The 20,710-nt window shown below is 45.7% G+C and overlaps 1 protein-coding gene across 1 annotated transcript in view; it reads left to right on the top strand.

Annotated features, from left to right (window-relative positions):
* The first annotated feature begins 2,779 nt into the window (after positions 1 to 2,779).
* Positions 2,780 to 20,710, top strand: part of UROC1 (urocanate hydratase 1) — a 39,984-nt gene continuing 22,053 nt past the window's right edge. Inside the window, 8 exon segments of the mRNA XM_039843631.1 lie at positions 2,780 to 2,811; positions 3,301 to 3,484; positions 11,380 to 11,514; positions 12,642 to 12,730; positions 13,651 to 13,714; positions 14,060 to 14,188; positions 14,325 to 14,378; positions 18,160 to 18,248. Coding sequence (XP_039699565.1) covers positions 2,780 to 2,811; positions 3,301 to 3,484; positions 11,380 to 11,514; positions 12,642 to 12,730; positions 13,651 to 13,714; positions 14,060 to 14,188; positions 14,325 to 14,378; positions 18,160 to 18,248 — 776 coding nt within the window.

The raw sequence follows: 20,710 nt of genomic DNA, 5'->3' as shown, positions 1-20,710 counted from the left end.
CACATGAGGTCGTTTTGATTGACACTTGGCTGCTATATAACTCTGCTATATAACTCTGCCTAAGGTACGTGTGCTTACCCAGACTTCAGTCTGTTATAATTAGATTCATGAACTTACAGGCATAAACATGGTATTATAATGATGGTATAATGAGGCTGAGGTTGTGGGCAGTTTAGGGTAGTCCCTAACCTGCACAAGCATCTGTGGCTGGATTAAACCAGCTATAGGTTATGGCCCTCTGGTCCTTTGTCTCCTGGAATGCAGGAGGGATTCTTTAACTACCAATGGGTCTTCTTTGGGCTGTGTCTGGGCTGGGACTCCATTCCTTTGTCCTCTGTTGCTCATGTCTGACTAGCTATCTAACAGTAGGTACTGTTGATGCAGGACAGGGCTAATTTCCTCGAAGTGGGCCTGCACCAAGAGAGGGTTCTTTGAGCACAAGAAAGAATTCAAATGCATGCCAGAGTCAGAGTCAAAAGCAAAGGTTATTATAGAAGGGGTAACACTCCATAGACAGAGCATGGTCTCCTCTCAGAGGCAGAAAGTGAGAGCCTGAGAGAGACCCAGAGGGACAAACAGAGAGAGGGACAGAGACAGTGGGAGGGACAGATAGAAAGACACTGAGAAGGACTGAGAAAACACACTGAGAAGGACCAAGAGAAAAAGACAGAGACTGAGAAAAGACACTGGTTTATATTTCGTTCTTTAGTTTCTGAGAATTACAGTTTAAAGACTTTGTCTACCCTTTTTCCTTTGATGCAGACATACAGTACTAAAGGATAAGAGAATGTAGCATGAAAAGATAAAAATATAGTATGAAAGGCCTGCTGGCAGTTCCCAGCTTTTGATCCATAGGTTCCCCATGTTTTTAGCCGTAGGGAATGAATGATTTTATTTTGTGTAAGGTGTGACTTAAAGACTCGGTTTTCCTGTTTTCCCTTCACAGTGCAGAGAATTGCTTTGTTAGCAATCCCAGCAGAAATCTTCCTTTGTTCTGCAGGTTTCCTAGTGATCTGGCTATAGAGCTGATCAGCATATTGCAGTCTTCGAATATAGCTTGATTTAACATTATATCTTTTGCCTCCTCTCTGTATTAATGTTACTGCTTTCAGTTTACAGATGAGAAAACCAAGGTATAGAGAGGCTAAGTAACTTACCCAAGGACACACAAGCTAGTGAGTGGTATAGACAGGGTTTGAACCTATCAGTCTGCCATATTTAACATCTGTGCAATCCTCATTCTTATAAATAGCTCATACAATTTTTTTTAATTAAATTATTTATTTCAGAATACTTATAGATTCCCATGCAGTTGTAAGAAATAATACAGAGAGATCCCACATGCCCTGTTCCCCCAGTGATAACCTCTTGCAGACTACAGGTACAATATCCCAACAGGAAATTGGCATGGATGCAATACACTCATCTTGTTAAACATAATATTTTAAAAAAATTTAAAAATTGGTTGCAAATATTTAAAAGTCAGGAGATTTCACAATAACTGTTAGATTTCTGGCTTCTCTTGAGCCATCAGATGAAGAGGCCTCCCCCAGAAGCAAGCCCTGAGGGAAGGTGTCAGTAACAGCTAGTTTGTTAAAGGCTGTCTGGTCAGGGAACGGAGAGTTGGGCAGGGGAAGGAAAGCCACCAGCCAAGGTTGTGGACTGCAGGCCAAGGTGGATTGGCAACTTAGCCCAGTCCTGCTGGGAGACTGGAGACAGTGCAGAACACTCCCGAGTTATTACCCACGCACCTAAACACATCCAAGGGAACTGACCCCACCAAACTCCCTCCCCTGTTGCTGGCTGAGGGCTGCTTCCAGGGCAGCTGGGGAGGGACCATCGCTTCTCCAGCCCTTCCAGCCTGCCTCTGAGCTGGACAGCAGGCACTAGGTCACCAGAAGCAGCCCTTTAGCAGAGAGCTGCAGGTGCTGGCTGTGTGCAGTGCGTGCTCTGAGGCATGAGGTAGGAGGCAGTGTCTGTAACAAGGACTGCTGCTTCCAGGAGCAGCTCCAGTGCCTGCCACAGGAAGGTTCTCAGTCAATCCTATTCAAAAGATAGAGTGAATGAATGAGTGCTGGAAAGCAAAGAAGAGTACATTTCTGCTTGCTCACCCTTCGCCCTTCGAAGCAGCCTCTCTGCTGGGGGCACCCCAAAAACAGGACATCTACTGTGCCAGCCAGAGAGCAAGAGCTGCCAGAGAGCGGCTACAGCTGGACCTCTAAGTTCCGAGGGTTCACATCCCAGCTTAACCCATGACTAGCTGTGTGGCTTTGGCCAACCTCATCACCTCTCTAGACCTCAGTTTCCACATTCATAAACTGGGACAGTGAAGCCCACAGGCTATGAGAGGATAAGTGAACTGGCTCACTTGCTGTGCTCAGAAGAGTGAGCAATCAGAGGGTGTTAGCTGTTCTTTTCACTTTTTTGGTGCAGGCCCTGTGCTGGGTGCTTACAGAACCAAATTGTGCCTTCTGCAGCCTTAGCGGTTAATTACTATCCATTTGCACAGATTGGGACAGGGCCTAAGGCCGCAGGGCCCATTAGGAGCTGAGCTGGGTTCATACTCAGGTGTGCTGCTTCCTCAGGACCCCTGAGATTTGACTGCAGTCACTTCTTGGCCTTGTGAGTGAGACCTGGGCCTCAGTTTCCCTATTCACAGCACAGGGATAATGAGGAGTACTTTTTCTCAGAGTTGTTAATGGGATTCGGGTCGAGGGCTATCTCCAGGAAGGCCCTTCACACAGAGCTTTGGGAAAGGAATTAAACAGCATGCACCATAATGGGAGCTGAGGAAGACACACCTGCTGCTGGGTGAGTTCCTGTCACTTTTGTCAGCCCCCACCAACCCCCCCTCCCAAACACACACACAGGTGGCAGGGAGAAGTGGTACAAAAGGTACAGGTACTGCTTGCTTTCTGCTCCAGGTTCAATATCATATGGCACCCCATCATCAAGATGGGGTGCCAAACCCCAACTTGCCTCCCTGATGTGACTTCCCTATAAGACTGTCAGAGTAAACCCCAACATTAGAGTTCCACCAGCTCCCCAAGTCACACCCTAAAATCACAACCCCTCGAGCCCACTAAAAGGACAAATGAACGCCCACATAGTCATCTACCCCATGTGAACCTTACTTCTACCCAGAACACTGCCCCTGCCCAAGTCAACACTACAGGCAGCCAGCCTAGGAGCTAGTGATCCTATGACCTACACATAGCTCATTCTGCAGGCCCTGGGCCCAATGAGGGGCTGGAGGAGGTGGCCCTGGGGCTGAAGGTTCCCTCCCAGCTGGACCTTAAGTGCCCAGCCACTCCCTGGCCTCTCCACAGAGCCAGCCTCTGCCTCAGTCTCAGCCAGACATGTCCAGCCTCCAGGCCTGTGCTCTGGTCTGCCCCTGCGGCCTCTCCCAGAGAACCAGGGATGCTGGGCTGGGGTGCCCCATGCCCCAGTCATGACCTCTGGTTTCAACTCTGCAGAGAAGCAGGTAAGAAGTTGGGACCCATTCCTGCTGGGACCTTTTGTCCTCTGGATGGTCCTGGGTGGGTCTCCCCTATTTCCTGCTCTCTCTGCAGGTGCTGAGGCTGGGGGTCTCAAGAGTTCCTAGTGAGAAATGCCCCAAATGTACAGCAGCAGAATATGTACCTTTTTGGCCCAGACTCATACATGCCTTTGAAATTCTACCCTGTAATGGGTCAGCTCTTGTTTTTGTTTATGGGAGGAATACCCTCTTTCCCTCCACGCCCCCAATCTTCCAGTGAGTTTGCAGCTGCATGGCTAGAACCCTAGTGAGGGCACTGAGGTGTCAGTGAGAGCTGGCTCGTAGGCGATGAACCCCCCACATGATCACGCACGACCCCTCCAGCCAGCACCTCAGGCAAGCCACTGACCTTCTGGGAGCTTCCACTTGTCTCCTCTGTAAACTGGCGATGAAAATAATTACACCACAGGGTATTGGAGGAGACCAGATGAAATAAAGCACACTGTTATATAAAGTTTTCTCCTACTTTTTCTTTACTCAAAATTGCTCAAGCATTTCAAGAATGGTGTGGGGAAAGTAGAAAATATTAATATGCACAAAGACTAAGAGAGGAATCTCACCGCCCACCCCGGATTAAAGACCCTTTGGTGAGCTGCCCCCTAGACTTTCCACCAAGCTCCTCCCATAAAGGAAGAACTGCATGCTGGGGGGGCACTGGGAAATCATGGGGCGGAGCAGTGGGAGGGCTGGGCAGAGCCTACGATGGGGAAGGGTGCTGGGGGCCCAGGCGCTGGGGGCCCAGGCGCTGGGGGTGGGGCTGGGAGGAGAGGGAGGATGGGAAGGTGGAGGCAGGGCTCTCTGCCACCTCTTGCTCCGCCCATCTGGCCTAGTTTAGCTACTTAACAGCAGAGGTTCATGTTTTCTCCCCCTCGGTCACCTCCTTGCTGGGCGCCAGTGCCTTGACCTTTGACCAAGAGGGCCCAAAGGGCTTTGCCACCTTCGCATCCCTTATAGTTATGAGCTGATAAGCAGCTTTTACGGTGTCTTGTGCTGAGAGGAGGGCCCCTGGGAGCCGAACGGCGGCTGCCTTAGCTTTGCCTGTGTTTGTCATTTGTAGCAGGTTTACTTGAAGAGCACGAAGCCCTTGCAGTAGGGGCGACTTGCAGGTCTGGGAAGTTTGAGCTGTTGAAGGGGTTAAATCTCCTGTCCAGTTGCCAGGGTTAGCCAGCCTTCAGCTGATGCCTATGAAATAATAAGAAATATATGTTTATTCATCTCTGCCCTGCCCCCACTTCCTGCTGATATTTAGTTTTAGATCCCAGTTCCTGACACAGCTCCTAAATCAGTTGGAATTTCATAGATGATAGGAGCATCTTTTGTCCTTAGGGAGGCCATTTTGGGTGGACTCCTGAATAGGGATGATTAGAAGACTGGAACTTTCAGCCCTACCCTGAATACTCCAGAGAAAATAGAGAGGCTGGAGAATCAATTAATAATTAATCATACCTATGTGCCGAAGCCTCCTTAAAAATGCCTTAACTTGGGAGGAAGGGGGCGTTCAGAGATCGTCTCACTTGCTGAACTTGTAGAGGTGTTGGGAGGGTGGGGAGCTCAGAGAAAGCATGGAAGCACCATCCCCCAGACCTCGTCCTATCTATCTCTTCATCTAGTTATCTGTAGCCTTTATCATATCCTTTACTATAATAAACTAGTAAACATAGTGTTTCCCTGAGTTCTATGAACCACGTTAGTAAGTTATCAAATTCTTGGAGGGGGTGGGAACCATGATTTATGGCTGGTTGGTCAGAAGAATAAGTGATAACCTGGACTTGCAGTTGGCATCTGAGGGGGCAGGGGCAGAGGGATGCAGTCTTGTGGTACCGAGTTCTTAACCTATGGGGTCTCTGTTGACCCCACAAACTGTCAGAACTGAGTTGAATCACAGGACACTCAGCTGGTGTCAGAGACTTGGTCAGTGTAGGAAAAACCCGCACATCTGGTCACAGTGTGAGGTAAAACCCGCACATCTGGTCTACTTTCTCCTATAGAGGAGAAACATGAGTGTTTTCCTAGAGTTCCCAAACCCAGTGACAGCTTCATCAGCAGCTCACTTTATACTTTTCCATTGCCTTGTTTTCTATATTTTTATTTAAAAGTGTTTCTTTGACTTTTGACGTAAACTTTGAAAGGTAATTTTATGAGATAAGTTAAATATCATAGAAATATAAATGCCTCACTTCACCTCCCCAAGTCATCTTTTTTTTTTTCATGTATCTTTTCAGACACATTTTATATACATACAAGGTGTGTGTGTGTATCCTTAAAAATATAAGTGGAAGCATTCTATACATGTTAGTTGTGGTGGATTTTGTTTGTTTGTTTGTTTGTTTGGAGCAAAACCGATGGCATGTCAGGAAGCAAGATCTCAAATACTCCTTAGTTTTTTTTTTTCTTGGAGATTGTTATTGGTTAAAGTTCTTTTAACTGTTTCATAATATTTCTTTTGAATGATTTAAAATGTGCTTTGCTATTTGCTCTTCTTTAAGTAAATTTCTCTGTTTAAATATAGAGTATACTCTGTGTATAACATTTTAGCCAGTGTATTCTCAGCATGAGCACAAAACAACTTCTATAATGCAGAAGAAAATTTAATTACATACTATGACCAGTTTCTCTATTAGAAATGTCTTCAGCATCCCTTTTCTGCCACATACAATTTCTTTTACTGGCCATTCCCCCAAATTCTGCCCCACCTGAAAGTGTCTGTGCTGGGTATAAGATACCAGATCTGAAAACCACCTGTATATATCTGGGTTCCTAACAGTACTAACACATTGTCCTGGGCTTCTTGAGTATAAGGCTCTGTTGGATTCATCTGGGTCTTCAATGACACCAGCAGTTGTTTGTTGAAGAATGGACAAGAATATATGCTAGATGCCCACACCAACATACTACAAGAGTTCAGCAGACAAGAGAAACCTAGTAGGGCTTCTCCTAGGTGGTCTTGGCAACATGGGCAAGGTTCTTAGACTGAGAAATCTGAAAAGGCCATTTGATGACAAAAGGAGGCAGTGAGTGAAGATGTAGACCCAAGGCTATCCAAAGTATATTGGAGGTGTAAGCCCAAGCTGGATGCAGAGCTTAGATAGCCAGGTCCAGCCTGGTTATAGAGAACCCTAAATGCCAAGAACAGTGTGGACTTTATCAGATGAGTAATGGAAAGCCTGTGAAGGTTTCTGGGTGAGAACATGACCTGCTGCTTAGCAATATTCCCCCAGAGAGTGCAGAGGTTTCTACAGAGTTCCCAGGGGGATCAGGTGTGCAGAGGCCCAGCTGGAGGAAACGACTGGCAACTTGAGGGCCATGAGTATGGGAGATAATCATTTTGATAGCTAACCCTCATATGGCACATAGGTGTGCTAGACACTGTTCTAGGCATGTCAGTTCAGTTAGTCCCAAAGACAGCCCTGTGTGGTATACGCTGTCATTGCACTTTTTTCACAGAGAGGGAACAGAAGAAGCTCAGAGAGGGGATGCATGCTTGTGTTACGTAGCGGATGCTCTGGTTCAGACTGAGGCTTGGGGATCAGGAACACTGAAGCAGCAGCCCTGGAGAAGCTCCCTGTCCCCTGCTAGAAAAACATGAGCCGCAGTTTGGACCCAGGAAGTTGAGCCAGAGCTGGTCGAGGGCCTAAATGGGGCTGGGCTAGAGGGGTGCAGGGATGGAGGTGATTCAAACAAAACCAAACCGATTGGATCAAGGCCGTCATTTTGGCAGAAATAGTGCCAGTCAAAAATTGTCAGGTGCGTGATATTTGCCCTACAGGCTCATTGCCAGGTTAGAATGAAAGTAAGGCATAGGTCATGTTCCCTCTCTATTTCTCTCTCTCTCACACACACACACACACACACACACACACACACACACCAGAGTTGCAGGTTGGTTTCCTTGTAGGTGACCAGCCTCCGCCCAGGAAAGGTTTAGTCTTGGCAGAAGTAACATTACGTCCAAGATAGGATTCTGTCACTGTCTTCTTAGTTTCCTAAGGCTGCTATAACCAGTCACCACAGCATAGTGGCTTAACACAGAACCTTTTATGAATTAATCCTCTGGCCCTTAAGGGTACAGGCCACTGACCTTGTTAGGCAAAGTGGGGGGTAAAAGGGTCTTTAAATATTCTGTCTAATTTATGTGTCTTGAATATACCTGATTTCACCAATAAGAACACATTTCTCTCACACGTTGTATAATTAACAGATCACAATCTCAGCAGTGGAAACCCATCTCTGACATTCTGTATGCTGCATAGCCCACCATAGACTGAGATGTGAAGAGCAGACGTGCTTGTGGTAGCATTGTGTGATTAGTATGGCAGCGGACCACCCGGAGTGGTCTCAAGTGGGGCTCCTGCTGGGTCTCCCTACGCATACTTTGGCATTTGATATTAAACTGAAGACCTTCAAACGAAGAAGCTGCAAAGCTAGGGAGGGGCAGGAAGCAAGAAATACTCTCCAGGTTTGGGCTTGGTCTTTAAAGAACAGGTGGGTAGAGGCCTGGCACTGTGTGCTGGGCAGTGCGCATTATCTCATCTAATCTTTCCATCTAATCTACAGCTCAGTAGGCCATGCCGAGAGATGAGGAACCTGAGACAAGGCTGGCTGCCCAAGCTCACACAACTAGTAAGTGGCAAGGCCAGGGACAGATTCAGCTGTGCCTGCTGTTCCGTGCTCATCAGGAAGTGGCTGACCCCATCACTCCACCCAGACTGTCCTCGCTGAGCTTCCTCCCCTGCTGAGTTACCAGGGTTGTCCCCCACCCTTGGCCTGCCCAGCCCTGCTGCAGGACCTAGGGCAACTCACACAACCTGTCCTAGCACATTTTCTCATCTCAGTGCTGAGAACTGTCCACCCCCCTTAAGAGTCTTGGAGTATTAAATCCAGGCCAACAAATAGAGCTGCTTCTTTTTTAATTTTTCACTCAAGAAATAATTACTGCATGCCTATTATGTAACTCTAGACATAGGGGATAAAGTTATTGAACAAAAATAGAACAACTTTCCTAAATTAAGTACACACATGAAATTGCAGATTTAAAAAAACATAATTTATCCTGAAAGAGAAAAGAAAACTTAATGTAGCATAGTTGACAATAAGACATGTCTAGGCTAAATTACTGAATTTGGGGGATAAAGAAAAATTCAGCGGTGCTAAAATGTAAATCTTATACAAGGGAAGAATAGGCAAAGAGTTTTTGTGCTGCATTTAGGATTCTGGGAATTGCCAGAATCCTCTTTATGATTAGGGAACACGTGCATAAACACGTCATTTTAGAACAGATTGAAATTTTTTACAGCCTTTAAATATGTTTCATAGAATGACTGAATCATTTCTATTAACTGACACAATTTAAAAATCATTAATTTTGACAGAAACCTTTGTTGTGTTTTTGAGTTATGTGATTATCTAAACAATGTTGCAAAAGCATCAGGGACAGTTAAATCAGGCCTTCTTCATCGAGCACTTTGGCAAAATATCAAGTTCAGCCCCAGTAATGAAGCCTGCATTTCTGTGAGAACAGTGAATACAGTAGTTTCAGACTACAGCTGCCACCTCTTATCAGTTTAGGGGGTCACAAGTAATATTCATTAGAAATAAAAGTTTACTTGTCAGAATAGGATAGAATATAGTAGAACCCTTGTAGTAAAGTTAAGTCTTGTGTAAAGTGAAATTTGTGTATGATATACATATTTGAAACTTTTTTCTTAATGTTTATTTCCTCTTGGCAAGCTTTGATTAGAAGCTCTACATCAGTAAAAAAAAAACAAAAAAACAAAACAAAACAAAACACACAACCTTTGTGCTGAGGTATAACATGCACAGAAAGCAGCCCAAACCCCACATGCACAGGTGTGTACCTCCTAGGTGCACAGACAGAGGGCATGGGCCCCAACCTGAGAAGGTAACCTCTGTCCTGACTTCTCACAGAATACCTTAGCCACGCCTGCTCTTGAACTTCGTGTCCATGTAGTTATGCAGTACGTCCCTTTTGTGTTGGCTTCTTTCATTCAACATGTGGGCAGAAGGTTCATCCCGGCTGCTGGATGTAGTTGTGGATTGTTCATCCTCCTTGCTGTCCTTTAGTGGTTTCCAAAGTGAGATCACCAGACCAGCAGCAGCAGCATCTGGAACTTGTCAGAAATACAGAGTTGCAGGGTGAGTCCAGCACTCTGGGTGATACTGATGCTTATTGGCCTTGAGAGACCCCTGCAGGGACATATTCCTAGCCTCTGTTCTTAGGTGAGAAATTCATATTTCTGATCAGTTTTTTTTCCAAGAGAGGAAGGAATACATGTTTTTATTCCACGTGAAAATTAAACGAGGGAATGGCTCTGCAAACCCTTTTGAGGTTCTGAGACTCCATGAACTGGCGTTTTTCTCCCTTGCCTGCTCTTGCCCTCTGCTCCCTCCTGAATTGTCCCTCTCCTTCTCTCTCTTCCCACCCACCTGCCCCTAAGGTCCCAGTGACACCCCTGTCATTCAGTCCTGGGGACATGTGTTAGCCCATTATATTGACCTCTGAGCACACTGGACAGGCTGTCCTTCCTGTCCTAGGCCTCTGCTCTCAGCCTCCAGAACATTCATGCCCCTGGCTGGGCTCCCAGCTCCCAGTCTTGCTGGCTGACACTTCTGCCCTGCCCAAATGCTAGTGTCCTCAGAGCCCAGTGCTAGGATCTTGTATTTTCTCCTCTTACCTTCTGCATTCTAGTGTCCAAAGCCTACCTGTCTTCTCTGAGTCTCCTACCACCTCTCCCCTCAACAGACACGCATTGAAGGAAAGAGTGAGTAAATTCACCACACCCACCTCCTCATCTCCCCTCACCCAAAAAGTGGTTTGACGTCCATAGTCATCTTAATGAATAAATGGCCTCAACATCCACTCAGACACCAGGTCATCATCCTATGCCCCTCCCCTACTTTGCCTGCCTCTACCCTCAGGATCCAGTCTGGGTATTGGAAGGAAGAGCACTATGAAGGAATCTGTCAAGACTCTGGCCCTCCTTGAGCTTAGCAAGAGAGATTGTAAGCAAGGAAGGAAACAGACCAATCAGAGTGCCTGCCAGTGAAAAGCTCCAGAAGGGAACTAAAGCTGGAAGAGAGTCTGGGAGTCAAGAAGGTAAGGTCAGGCAGGCCTCTAAGGAGTGGGCATCTGGACTGAAAACAGAATGAAGCGTGGGGCCCTCCAAGAGAAGGCAGGGTAGCTGAGAGGGATTAGGCAGAGGGAAGGTTAAGTGCAAAGGCCCTGAGGCAGGACCAAGAACATCAGGGATGTCTAGAGAAGAGTGAGGGGGAGTTGGAGGGCGGGGAGGGCGCAGACCGTGGGAGTTTGGGCTGCTTTCCCTAGTTGGATAAGAAACCCTTAGAAGGTTTCTTGTGTCTCTGGCTTCAGGCTCTGCCCAGGCTTCCCAAGATCTGGCAGAGTCTCACTCCCAGGACTGCAGGTATAGCCCAAGTTTACTTGCCGAGCTAGGTCTTGGTGGAGAGTGCTTCTCTGCACTTGCACAAAGTGCCTATGGGCTCCTGGGAGGTCTACTCTCACACCCCTTAATTTTACATCTTTTACTGTAGCCACAAGCTTCAGGGCAGGACCATGTCTGGTCCTTGCCCGGGGTTAAGCAGCTTGGTCCCCAGTAAGCAAGGTTCTTCTTGGGAAGGCTTCGTAGAGGAGGTAATGTTGTAGATGGGCCTAGGGTGAAAACTAGGCAGTCTCTGGGTGAGGTCACAGGTTTCTAAGTGGAGCAGGGGCAAATCCAGGTGAGGAAAGATGGCCCATCACGGAAGCCTCATGATGCTTGGCCTGGAGCCCCCCACCCATAATGCCCCTCTCCACTCTCCTACCTCAGCTGGTGCTGAGGAATGCCCTGCGGTACTTTCCCCCGGATGTCCAGGAGCTGCTGGCCCCAGAGTTTGCCCAGGAGCTGCGACTGTACAGGCATATCTATATGTACTGGTTCTGCCCCTGCATTGAAATGAGGTGAGTGCTGGTGAGTGCAGCTTCAAAGAACACCCAGAGTGAGAAGGGAGGGAGCTAGGAGGGACCATGCTGGAAATCAGTAAACCCAGAGAATTAGTAGAGACGGGGAAATCAAGATTGTCCACACTAGGAAGCTCGTGGATGTGGCATGCTTAGTTGATGCCCTCCACACAGAAAGAAGAGGTGGCAGTGTTGTCATTTGTGGAGGTCTGCAGCCTAGAGTTGGCTGAAGGCCTCAAATCTGACTGGAAGATGGAGGAATCCTTACCAGATAGGTCCCTCTGGCCTACTGTCCTGGGCAGTCAGTCCCGTGTAATTCTGGAGCCAAACTGTATACAAAATCTCTTTCTAAACTCCATGTCTTATTGTCCTGCAAGAGGGCGAGGAGAGCTTTAGAGGGCACTGCCAGTGTCTTCAAATAGCTCAGGCTTCCCATCTGGGCTCTCAGGCTGAACTGTGCACAGCACTGGAGGCCTTGTAAAAGCACGGTGGCTGGGCCTCACTCCACATTGCACAGTCAACAGTTCTGGGGTGCGGTGGGAGGATCTGCCTCTTGCAGTTCCCAGATGCTTCCGCCCTGCTCAGGTATCACACTGAGCACCCTTGTTCTTGGATGTGCCAGAAGCCCAGACTTGCCTGTGACCACCCCAGGGAATGGCATTATCTCAGGAAAGCAGAAACTATGTCCCCTCATTCCTGTTGGGGCCTGCTGGCCCAGCATCTACCCTAGAATTGGTGCCCAGGAGCACTGGTGGTATGAATGAAAAAGAGAATGAATAAGCTGCATCTGGAGTAGAGGCATCAGGAAAGTAGATATCAGCTTTGCTTCAAAGTCAGCATTCTCCCAGCTGGAGCCTGCTGAGAAGGGAAAAATGGGTGCCCAGGTTGGGTAAGGGCCAAACTCCCCATCGCTGGAAGGGCAGGGGTACAAAGCACAAGGTGAGCACGGAGCAGATTGGCCTTGGTTCCTGCTGGGAGCTCCCAGGTGACTTCTGCAGGATGCCAGGTCTTGCTGTTCACACCTGTGTGGCCAAGGATTAGGCTGTGGCTGGGGGTTGGGGGAGGTGGGCCTGAGATTTAGCAGGAAGGAAGCCTCCCATCATCATGCCTGGTGGCTGGACTCCCTTATAGGGCCTACCCATTGAGCAGTACCCCTGCAGGACAAAAGCTGCAGCAGCCATCATGCACATGATTATGAACAACTTGGACCCCGCCGTGGCCCAGATAACGGACAGGGAAATTGAGGCATGGGGACCAGCACTGTTCAATCGAAATGTAATGTGAGACACTCGTGTAATGTGTTTAAGCTTTTTATTTAGAAATAATGATAGATTCACAGGAAGTTGTAAAGATAGTGCAGAGACCACATACCCAGCACCCCCTGGGCTGATTATTCTGTAACTATAGCACAGCACCAACACTAGGACATCAACATTGGTACAGTGGAAATGCATGATTTTAAATTTCCTCATAGTCACATGAAAAAGCAAAAAGAAACAGGTTTATCCTGATATATCTGAAATATTATCATTTTAACATGCAATCAAAAATTTATTGAGATATTTTACAATTTTTTCTTAAGTCTTTGGAATCAGTGGTATATTTTATACTTAGAGCATGTCAGACAAACCACAGTTCAAGTGCCTGATAGCCACAAGTAGAGGACACAGGTCTGGCCACATGTGCCTGTCACAAGCCTCCTTGAGAGCCAATCTGAACATCATATCCCATATTTGAGAAAGAATAGCCTTTGAGCAGTGAGTGTCCAAGTATTATATGTGAAGGTGATTTCGTCCTAGAATGTGACCACCCTGCCTAGTGATGAGAGCTTCTTCAACCCTGACCCTGGCCCCAGAACCTGAACACAGATGGACCCCTGACATTGACCCCAGGCTGAGTTCCCAAAGTGACCTCAGACCCAGCTCTGTCCCTCACTCCAAACTGAGCCCTTATCTCTGTCACAGATGGACCAATGTTCCTGCAGAGACCACTGTCCTTGGGCCTCATCTCTTCTGGCTTTTCTCTTTGTCCTCACCACTCCTTCTTCAAGGGCCGTTGGCCACTTTGCCCCGTTGAGCCCCGCACAGGCGTGGGGGCCCTCCCTTCCCAGGTCACCATCTCAGACGACACCATGTCTTTTCCAGTTTCCCCAGGAGCTCGTAACCTATGGAGGAAATGAGCAGATATTCAGGAACGGGGCTCAGGTACGCTGGACTATGTGGCCTGGCCCCCATGCCCAGGCCTTCCCCCCACCGTGTCCTCTGGCCTGGAATGAGGTTACAAACCCATGGCTCCAGACTCAGATCTCTGCTTCTCTGATGCCTGAGATCACAGCACTGGATGCAATTTGGGGATGTTAAAGGTCCTAAGGGCAAGAATGGCATTACTGGAGGCAGTAGGAGCCACTGAAGTATAATAGAGGCCTGGAGGGACAGGGCGCTGGGCAGGTCCATAGGGGCCTGGGGATCTCTCAGCGCCTAGGCAGTGGCTTGGGGCCTGCTGTGGTGCCCCTACTTACAGAGTCCTTCATGCTTCGTTCTCCCCTGCAGTTCTGGCTGATGCTGTCCTACTTGTCCCAGATGACAGAGGAGCAGACCTTGGTTATGTACAGCAGACACTCACTGGGCCTCTTCCCAAGCAGCCCTGGGCCCCTGAGGCTGGTCATCACCAATGGGATGGTGGGTCCTAGGACAGCTGGGCATGGCACTGGCCCAAGGGGAGTGAGGAGAGCCAGGTGCTCCCGACAACTGCTTACTCATAGTTTCTAAGAATGCTGTGCTGCACCCAGCCCTCAACTCCATCCCTCTTTTCCAGGTCATCCCCAACTACTCTTCCAGAACAGAGACTGAGAAGCTCTTTGCCATTGGGGTTACAATGTGAACCTATTTCTGTTTATATCATATTATTTCAGTAAATATCATATATTTCCACCTTAGCCATGGTTTATTACAAAACAATGTAGCAATATTAAATACAATTTTGAAAAACAATCACAGCACTATAGCACAATTCTTATTTATATACTCTCTAGTAGTTTTTATGAATATGCCTATAATTGTTATATACTTATAAGTGAGTGAATGTACAATTTGAATCCTGCTTTTTCTAACATTTTGTTATGAGCAATTTCAAATATACATAAAATTGGAAGAATTAACAGTGAGCACCAAAATTCTGTGATTAATGCACTACCAAACTCACCTTATCCTGTATCCATCTATCTACCTATCCATCCCTCTGTCCGTCCATCTGTCCAATTTTGGTTTTGATGCATTTCGAAGTAAGTTGAAAATATTATGGCCTGGAATTCAATATTTGTTTATGGTTTTGTTTCTTGTGAAGTGAAATTTACACATAATGAAATACACACATCTTACATGCACCATTTGATGAATTCTGACAAATGAATGCATCATAGCAACTCAAACCCCATCAAGATGCAGAACACTACCATTTCATTTGTTATAAAATTAATGCATGTTCCAGGTTGAAAACTTGATTCTCTCAGACATTATAAAGGTCACTACAATAAAAAAGAAACCCCTCTCCTGCCCTAGACTCCCCAGTTCACAGTGTCCCCTTCATCCTTTCAAACATGTCTTATGCATGTGGCTACAGATTTAGATAATTAGAACATTACAATGCCTCCGCACTTGCCTTCTCCCTTTGACAATATAGTTTGGATATTGTTCCATTTCAGGAAACAGAGGTCTAACTTATTCTTGTTTTACCTGCAGTGTTTAATTGTACCATAATTTGTTCAGACCACTTGCCTCCTGATTTGGCTTGTTTCCAGTTCTTTGGGATTATAAAGAATGCTACAGTGAATGCCCTAATCTGTACACCTTTGTGATCTCTGGGAGTGATAATAACAATGTAAAATGTGATCAAGTCTGTAGTATTAGAAGCCAATTAACCAGGCCTCAGGCTAATACTTTATAATATAATCATAATAGTCATCGCCATTTGTTGTTCTTGGATTTATAGATTTAATCCTCCACACAATTCTCTGAAATAGGTACTCTTATTAACCCATTTTGGGGAGGAAGAAACTGAGGCTTAGAAACTCAATTTTTTTTTGTTGGTCATGAGTAGTTACTGTTGCTGTTACTTTTATTATGAGGTCTGCAGATCTCTGCTGTACCTATACACGTGGCCATGGGGGTAGAGGGATTGGATCTGCATCCTGGCTATGCTGTCTCCTAACTGTGACCTCCAGCAAGTCACTGTGCTTCTGTTTCATTGATACTGGATGGAAGTTTAAAGGGGGTGGAGTTGCAGTCAGACCTGGTCTGGCCGCACCTAATGGTTGACCTCAGGTGCTGTGGACAATTATTTAGAGAAAAGATGCAATTCACCAGTGGAGATAAGAAAAGGTTTAAATGTACTGTATAAGAACTCTGAGAACTACTAACTAAAGCAAAACCTTTTCACTGTTGGGTAGACAAAAAAGAAACTACAGATATGGTGGCCAGGAGAGCTACATCTAGCGACTAGGATCAAGTGGAGTAAACTTTGATCCTACAATTTTACTTCCAAAATTTATCTTGGGAGCAGCAGTACAGGGGATCAGTTGAGCACCAAAGATCAAGCCAGAAGGACTTAAAATCAGTTCTCAGCTCTGCTATGTATCCCTGTATAACCTATCTGTGAAGAGGAAATATTAATGAGTTGTATGAGAATTAATGAAATTATAAAGGTGACACCCTTAGCATATGGCACAAAGGGTGACCTTGGGCATTCTGCTTGACTGTATGCAGGCCTACCAGGGAAAACACCCCATGTCATGAGTTAGGGAGCCCATACTGCCCTGGATGAATGTTGATTAGCATTATTCTCTTATATTGCGTAATATTCATATGACCTTTTAAGGTAAGGGTACTGCTTCCGCATTTTTTGGAAAAGGAAGCAGAGTTTCCAAGGGGTCCAGTGCCTTGCCTAAATTATGAGATAAGCTTGTTACTTAGACACAGATCTGTAAGAATCAGGATGTACCCCTGACCCAGAAGAGAGAGAGGGCTGGGGAAGTTGCTTGGAGACAGGAATCCAATAGAAAAGAGATATGAACTTGAAATTTACAAGGGAGAAAAGCAAGTGGCAGTAAGCCCTTGAGACTCTCCTTACCTCGCCAGTCCTCAGGGAAGAGTAAAATTAAGGTAACAGCAAAATGCTGTCATCCTCCCATCACAGTGCCAACAATTCGAATGTTTGATAATATCAAGTGATGGAAACAGGCATGCTCATGTATTGCTGGTGACAGTCACTTTGGAATTTGACAGCATCTATTAATATTTTAAATGTTTGCCTGGATGACCCAGCACTTCCCCTTCTGGTTTCTACCCAGGGAAGCAGATATGAGGTGGCTCACTGCAGCATTGTTCCTGTAGAAATTGGAGTCATCCCAATGATTAATAAGAGAGAGAACATTCTGTGGCTTTTGATACTGCATACTTGGAGCCATGCAAAGGAGTGAGCAAGGTCTGTGAGTGCCGAGGTAGAAAGGGCCCCACAGGCCTTGTGTTTAGGGGAAAAACAAGCTGCAGAAACAACACCTACAGAATGCGACCATTTATGTAAATAATGCTGATAATAATAACCCCTCATGCAAAAGAGTGCTGTAAACGGGTTCACTGAAGTCTAACTTGCTCACAGCACATTGCGCAGATCTGGAGTGCGCATAACTGTGCCAAAACCTCTTTTGCTGGAAACCAAGCCCCACCCTCACCTCCTATAGCTTCCTGCCTTCTTTGTTGCAGGTAGACTCCCCAGATGAAGGTCGCTGTATGTGGTATGAATAGAATCCTGCAGAATGTGCTTTCACAGATAGTTAGTTCACAGTCAGGTGGGGGAAACAGACAAGTCACCTATCAGGAGAGGGGAGTGTAGGCTGCTTTCCCTCAGTGGCTGTCACAGCTTTCTTTGGTAGTGCCAAGGATAGGGAAGCAGAAAAGGAGGTGAGTGGCTCTAAGAAAAGCCTTGGTGATACACACCAGTGTGATTTGCACTTAGTTGATACTAAACCTGTGACATACATAGGTGTACTTGTTAGGAGCCCATTTAGTTTCAGGTAACAGAAAACCAAGCTATGACAAATAGGGTTTTATTTTTCTCACATAGGGTTTTATTTTTCTCACATAACCAACAGTGCTGGCATTAGTTCAGCAGCTCAGTGATGTCAGGGCCAATATCTCTAGATTCTCTTGGGTTTCCCTGGTGGTTACAAAATGACTGCCCTATCTATATTCAAGGCAGGAAGAAAGGAGAAGGAGAAGTACCAGCTTTGGCTAACTCTATTTTAGTAGGAAAATAATGTCTCAAAACTCCTTCCTTTACCTCACTGGTCAGTATTGGATCAAATGGATGTTCTTATCTACATGAGAACATAAAACAATGGAAAAGATACTTGTGATTAGCTTGGACAGGGCTTGCCTCCTGGGGCTGAACACAGCGTCACCCTAAACACAGTCCAGGTTCTGTTGATAAGGAAGGCAGAATAAAGAATGAATATAGGAAAGCAGCTCATAGTGTCTGCCCTGACACTGTGTTCTAAAAGTGGGTGATCTACATGGAGGCATGGCACCTACCTAGTGAAGAGTGACACACCCAGGGGTGATCTGTAACTGGGTGGCCTTGTGTTTCATGGTCACAGGTGGATGAAGCCGCCGTCCTGAAATGCCACCAGCAAGGCTGGCTGATGGAAGTGACCGACAGCATGGACAAGTGCATTGAAAGACTCAGGTACAATGCTTGATAAGTGAGCATAGAAAGTGGGGAGGCTCTGGGAAGGGACCCAGAAGCTGGGCTGCTTTGCGTGGGCCTGTTCAATGCCTGAGATCTGGCCGCAGGGGGCCATCGCACCAAGTGACCGCTAAGATGGTACAGTAGGAGGTCATGGGAAGGATCTTCTAACGTCTGTTTCTCACTGGTCATTATTGCTGATGTGTAGGACACCCCTGGGTTTGGTAGTCAGATACTTGGTTCTAACAGGTTTTCAGTCATCCTCTTGGTGTTCCCAATACTCAACCACAGTTTCACAAAGAATATGTCTTGTACTTTTCACTGTTGTGGCCTCAGTGCTCAGCCCAGAGCCTGGCACATAGTAGGAGCTCATTGAATCTGTTGGGGAAATATGAATCTTTGAAAGATAGAGCTTCCCCTCAGTGTGACTCCATCAGGTCCAGCCTAAGTCCATCTTCTTCCCCACTTAACGCTGTGATTGCCTGTGCAGTATCGGGGGCAGCATTTCCCCTCCTGCTTGATGTCTTCTAAGATACTTTAGTGGGAATGGTGGGGAAGACTGCTCTGGGGCTGCTGATCAGATGCCATTTTGGAAGAATCCTCCCAACAGATTTGCTTTACAGAACTGAGCCTGTATGGGGAGGATGCATCTACGCTGTGGCTCTCCCCCTGGCTACAATATTTTAGCTGAAGGGGGTTAGTATGAAAATGTTCAAGTACACACAGAATTTGAGAAATATTCCCATTTCCAAGATGGGATACTATTTGATATAGCTCTTTCTGAAATACCAGTTTGACCACGTTGCACCTGTGTGTAAACTCTCAGATAACTAGCTCTCCATTTAATTACAGGAAAAATTCTGAATTCCTACTATTCCATTAAAGGCTCTTACCTGATCTGGCTCCTATCCCTGTTAGTGCTGGTTAGCATCATGAACACACACACACACACACACACACACACACCCGAACACTGTCAAGGCAAACACAAATACTACTTGCATAGACACATGCACGCAGCACACATACACTTACTACACACACACTCCAATCCACTGATATTTTGTCATTTTAAATATTTTTCTATCTTTTCCTCTTGTCACACACACACACACACACACACACACACACGCACATTACCTCCACACGCACACACGCACACACGCACACATACACCTTCAAACTAGTTTAACAAACTACCTTAAGCAACCTGTCTCATCATATCTCTGCCCCCTAAGCTAGATTTCTTTCTGTCATCACATATTTGACCCCTTTTACCCCATCTACCTCCTCTTACCCCCTCCTCCCCTACACTCTGGTAACCATTAGTATATTGTCCATGTTCATGAGTATCTGTTTGTTTGCCCTGTTTGTTTGTTGCTTTTAGGTTTATATCCTACATATAAGTGATATCATAGGGTTCTCAACTTTTTCTGTCTGGCTTATTTCACTTAGTATGATTATCTCAAGGTCCATCCATGTTGTCACCAATGGCAGTATTTCATCTCTTATTATGGCTGAGTAATATTCCATTGTATATATGTACCACAGCTTCTTTAGCCAATCATCTATCCTAGGACATTTCAGTTGCTTCTATGTCCTGGTCACTGTGAATAATGCTGCTATGAACATCGGTGTGCAAATATCTTTTCAGATATGGGTTTTCAAGTTTTTGGGGTAAATATCCAGTAGAGGGATTGCTGGATGATATGGTAGATCAATTCTTAGTTTTTTGAGGAACCTCCATACTGTTTTCCATAGTGGCTGTTCTAGTTTGCAGTCCCACCAGCAATTTTTCTGCCAATACCATGCTGTGTTTGTTATTGTCGCTTTGTAGTATAGCTTGGAGTCAGGCAGAGTGATGCCTCCAGCCTCGTTCTTTTTTCTCAAGATGGTTTTGGCAATTCAGGGTCTTTCGTGCTTCCCTACAAATCTGATGATTTTTTGTTCTATTTCTTTAAAAAATACTGATGGGGTTTTGATGGGAATTGCATTAAATCTGTATAATGCTTTAGATAATATGGTCATTTTAACTATGTTGATTCTTCCAATCCAAGAACATGGAATATCTTTCCATTTCTTTGTATCTTCTTCAATTTCTTTTAATAAGGCCTTATAGTTTTCATCATATAGGTTCTTCACATGTTTTGTTAAATTTATCCCTAAGTATTTTATTCTTTTTGTTGCAGTTACAAAAGGAATTATTTTTCCCACTTCTTTTTCTGACATTTCGTTATTAGAGTATAGGAATGCTGTGAATTTTTGAACATTGGTTTTGTATGCAGAAACTTTACTGTATTTGTTTATTGTTTCTAGTAGTGTCCTTGTGGAGTCTTTAGGGTTTTCTATATAGAGAATCATGTCATCTGCAAATAGTGACAGTTTGACTTTTTCGCTTCCTATTTGGATGCCTTTTATATCTTTCACTTACCTAATTGCACTCACTAGGACCTCCAATGTTA

The sequence above is a fragment of the Pteropus medius genome, unplaced genomic scaffold (assembly GCF_902729225.1).
Source record: "Pteropus medius unplaced genomic scaffold, Ma_sr-lr_union100, whole genome shotgun sequence".
NCBI classification, from domain to species: Eukaryota; Metazoa; Chordata; class Mammalia; order Chiroptera; family Pteropodidae; genus Pteropus; species Pteropus medius.
This window is presented reverse-complemented; position numbering and strand designations above follow the sequence as displayed.